We start from the raw sequence: 4417 nt of genomic DNA, 5'->3' as shown, positions 1-4417 counted from the left end.
GGGGGCCTACAACCTGAGATGACCATCTGGCCCGTTTAGCATACTCACTAGGTCCTGCTTTAGTCTACACAGATAGGGGGTCTGCAGCACAGACAACCAATTGTTGGGTGTTCATTAATCGGTTGCCACCTGACAATCACAACACACACACACACACACACAGCTGGTTTAGATCACATTTCAGCAAGCAGGCGCAGGCAGGGGTTGCTCGCTCATGCCAAATGGCCAATAGGATTAAGAAGTGTGAAATGTTGTACCTCTGTCCAGGGCGGGCCTAGCCCAAGAAGATAAATGTAATGAGGAAACATAACTTGTGGTTCAGAGAATGATTTCCTGCGGGAGCCTGTCTCTCTGATCCCAGCGCTGTATGGCTTCACCTGTGCCCAGACTTTGAGTAAACTTTCTGTTGATTTTAAACTGTCCTTTCCTGTCTTCACTTCTCACGCTTTCAATAAAAGAACCAGGTAAAACTCTAACACTATGTTGCCTGCTCTAGCAGCTGGGTGTAGAGACTGAGCGCAGCTTCCTGAAGTCCTCTAGTCGCAGCACGGTTATCTGTAATCAGAGGGAACCGCTGAAAAGGGGTGCTGACTTCAACCAAACACTATATACTACTGTACAGTTGCACTGGTTGCAAAAGTCATCAGTGGTATTACAGATTGCATCAGACATGTTACTGCTGCCAAAAAGGCCTATAATAACTTAGGCAGCAATCCGTAACTTGCAACATCTGGTGTAACAGACAAGGAGCAAGTTTGAAGTGAGTGAAAGGTCACAGTGACCTTGACCTTTGACCCCCCAAATCTAATCAGTTTATCCTTGAGTCCAAGTGGATGCTTGTGCCAAATCTGAAGAAATCCAAAGGGAACTGGGTGGATGTAGATTGGATGAGCAGACAACCCAAAAATATAATGCCTCTGTGCACAGCTGTTGCCAGTGTGCAGACATAAAAATGTGTATAATCAATCATATGTCTTAACTTCTAATTGAAAACTATTAGATAACTGAGACTTTGCTCCTGTTGAATTGGTCAAAATTATAAAACATGATTTTTTGTGTGTCTGATGAGGTGGACACACATTAGGCTATGAACTACATGTGTAGTTCATATAATTTAATATATAAACATTTTAATAAACATTCCCTTACACGGTTTATTTTACTTTCGCTAAGACCTTTGTCTGCAAAAATCCATTTCAAGTTGGTATAGTATTACAAATTTAAAAACAGTATTTAAAACATATTTTGTACCTTATCTGTCTGTCATTTTAGGTTTAAGAAGTTGTTACACTGTCCTGTATCACATAATTTTACTTGTGTTTCAGTGAATTATCTGTTTTCCCAGAATAATTCTCACATAAAGAAGAACCAGTGTGACAATTGGAAAAGGGCAGCAAGAAAATATGTACTTCTCAGCATTTGCTAGATGACACTGTGTTTTCTGACAAGTCTGGTTCCACATCGATTTGCCATTTACAGTTGACATTTTCAGCTTCTCAGCATCTGCTTTTCTGTTTTTATCTTTTGCCTGTGTGTAGTGTGTGTGTGTGGTGACTTGTATGAGATGTGTCAGCTGTCCTTTTTTTCCATAACAACTTTGGTGGGTTTGAGTATGTTTCACTAGACAGCTTCGGTTTTAAATATTTTGATACAGTGTACAGTTTGAAGATACTACTGGCAAAATCATTGTTTATTTTGTAGTGCTGACTTAAAGAAAAACACTTATTTGCTTTTTACAGGCTTTTTTGTTTTTAACTAGACTCTTAAAATACACAATATGGTGAAGGGTATGTGAACTCTTGAACTTCCTTTCCTCAACTCAAAAACCTTGCCTTTGTTTTTACTGGAGGAAACCTGGAGGTCTAACAACAGCCCTTTAGGGCAGAGACACACCAAGCCAGCATGAAAGAACTAGCAGTGACGAAGGCCGACTGTTGCATTGCATCACATCACCTTTGTCTGGGCTATTTTGGACAGCGAAGTGGCACATGACCACAGCCAACTAGCAACGTATATTCTGAGCCTGCGTAAGAGGAATGTCTCTACCTACCAGCAGGTGGTGGAATCTGTATTCACCATTCAGAAATGGACAGATGAGCTAGACTGCAGATACACGAGGTGTAAACCAGTGGTTCTCAAACTTTTTTTGTCATTCCCCACTTAAGAGGGTGGGTGAATTTTCAAGCCCCACTTGTCAAAAAATTATAACGAAACTGGCCAATTTTAAAATTTCAAATTGATTGAAATATCAAATAACAGTTGAAAACAGATAAAATATAAGTGCAACTATCGTTTGACAGAGGGATAGTTCTCAATTTTGCAACATTTGTTTCATCCAGCATAATGACACCATGACTACAGTTACAGGGAGAATGAGCTGCTCAGCAATTGACCCGGGTGTGTTGTCTCTAAATGTCTTCTTAATTTGTTGGGTCTCATGCTGTCTGCTGCCAGCGGTTTAAGACACAAGACACACATTGGTCTGTCCTCTGCCCCCACCATTCCCACCGTGAATCCAAGCACAAGATAGGCTTCATCATATTTCCTTTTCGGCTGGCTTTTGGTTGATTAGGCTACTGCCTGTTTCTTTGTCTGATTGCGCTGAATCGTCTGCTTTTTTTGTGGTCTATGTAACAAATTTATCCATTTACGTTATTATGCCCACTACGTACACTATTGGCCCTCTCTATGAAAGTTTCCTTATATTGTTGCGCAGCAGTTAACATGTCGAGGTTAAACCGTTATTGTTACACTATGGTTCCACTTTTTTCTCCTGGGCCCTACACTGATATTATTTTAATTTGCTTGTATTAATGACCCATTTCTAATTTTCTCCGTTCATTGCACCCCACCTGTCATGTCTTTATTCCCCACTAGTGGGGTGCACCCCACACTTTGAGAACCACAGGTGTAAACAAAGCAGCTCTCATTCACCACAGCTGCTGTTTGTAGCTGCTTCAAATTGAGAATATGAGGAGGTTACTGGCCATTAATTTTTCTCATTTATGATTAAATTTGTTTACTTTGGAATGTACCACAGACACAAGACCTCTTCCAGGACAATAAAGCGCTGCTCAATAGAAATGCCTAAAAATATCACAAGCTGACCCACAGAGCCCTCTGCTGCTTCTGCAACAGCTCCTGCATGAGTGGGGGCAGGGATACCCAACAGAATCCCAAGATGACATGGATCGCCTGGCCTCATGCCTGTTCTCTGTAGCAGACAACCTGCTGCGCACAGTAGTGCTCCTCAGTGTGCAACGCCTGCACATCCTGAACTTCTTGTTGTACAACCTTCTGTACCTGGCATAAGAGAAAGGGGTAAAGCATTTGCAAAGCATTTATATTACCTTACATTGCACAATACGTAGATAACGTTTCTACATGACATCAACACACTACTGTATGAGGTAAATGCAGTTTGTGTTATGGTTGCTCACTCGCAGGAGCGAGGTGAGCTAGCGGGTTGGACTCAGATGGCAGACAACAGTTCTGATTAAGAGTCTTTATTACAACAACAGTGCAGGTAAGGAGAGGAACAGTTAATGCAACTACTGAGGTCTGGCAGAGGACGATGGGGCTGGTGGAGTGAAGACTGAAGTGGATACTTGGGAGATAAACCAGGGTTCTGGAGTAGCAGAGAGAGCAAAGGGAAGATGAGCGTGATTGTTGAAATGTCACACACTAACCTGGGAGCTGGGTAGAGCAGATGGCCAGGGACAGAGGAGAGTGCAGTCTGTGGGGAATGAGAGTAGAGGTTAAACTGATCAGTTCCGAACTGATGGATCACCTCTTGGATCAGAGGTGAAATGTCTTCGACCTAAAAACCTAGTCCAGTTGATTTTTCTGAAGTTTTTTCAGCTTACTATGACCTGGATGACTGAGAATTTGCAACCTGAGAGTAGAGGTTGGAGTGCTTAATCAGAGGAGGCAGTAGAGAGGCTGGGATCCCACTCTGCAGAGGCAAACCGACTGAGACAGAAGTCCTGGGGTGAAGATAGCTGCGGCGTGGAGGAGCCGAGTGCAGGGAGCATGCGCACGCCCGCCCGCGCAGAATGAGGGAGCGCAGCCAGGAGCTCAGAGAAGGCGAGCTGAAGTGGCATAGCTCGGAGGAGGCAAGCCGCTGCACGTGGAGCTCAAATGCAGCGAGGGCCCGAGGCAGATGCCCCCAGAGAAACACCAGGTGAAACAACCAGGAAGTGGAGAAAAATAGGAGAGCACCAGAGTACTGGAGTCTCGCTGGAGAACGTAGATTCACATGTAGTGTGATGACGAAAATTTTCAATATACTGGCAAATGAGAGCGCGTCTGCCAGTGATTTAAACAAGAGGTAAGTTAATCAGAGGATGCATCTCAGCTGTGTGCTACACCCAGGGAGTGGATAATCGGACAATGCCTCTCAGCTGTGTTGCAGAGC

General features: G+C 43.5%; 1 protein-coding gene across 1 annotated transcript in view; it reads right to left on the bottom strand.

The window, feature by feature from the left end:
• Positions 1–3034: 3034 nt before the first annotated feature.
• LOC109959629 (uncharacterized) overlaps positions 3035–4417 on the bottom strand; it is an 8666-nt gene continuing 7283 nt past the window's right edge. Inside the window, exons 3-5 of the mRNA XM_020599146.1 lie at positions 3896–4308; positions 3690–3736; positions 3035–3303 (exon numbers count right to left, since the gene is read on the bottom strand). Coding sequence (XP_020454802.1) covers positions 3075–3303; positions 3690–3736; positions 3896–4308 — 689 coding nt within the window. The 3' untranslated portion in view covers positions 3035–3074. The remainder of the gene's footprint in view (positions 3304–3689; positions 3737–3895; positions 4309–4417) is intronic.

This window comes from Monopterus albus, unplaced genomic scaffold (assembly GCF_001952655.1).
Source record: "Monopterus albus unplaced genomic scaffold, M_albus_1.0 scaffold40.1, whole genome shotgun sequence".
Classification (NCBI taxonomy): Eukaryota; Metazoa; Chordata; class Actinopteri; order Synbranchiformes; family Synbranchidae; genus Monopterus; species Monopterus albus.
The sequence above is the reverse complement of the archived record's forward strand: the minus strand, read 5'-3'. Positions and strand labels throughout refer to the sequence as shown.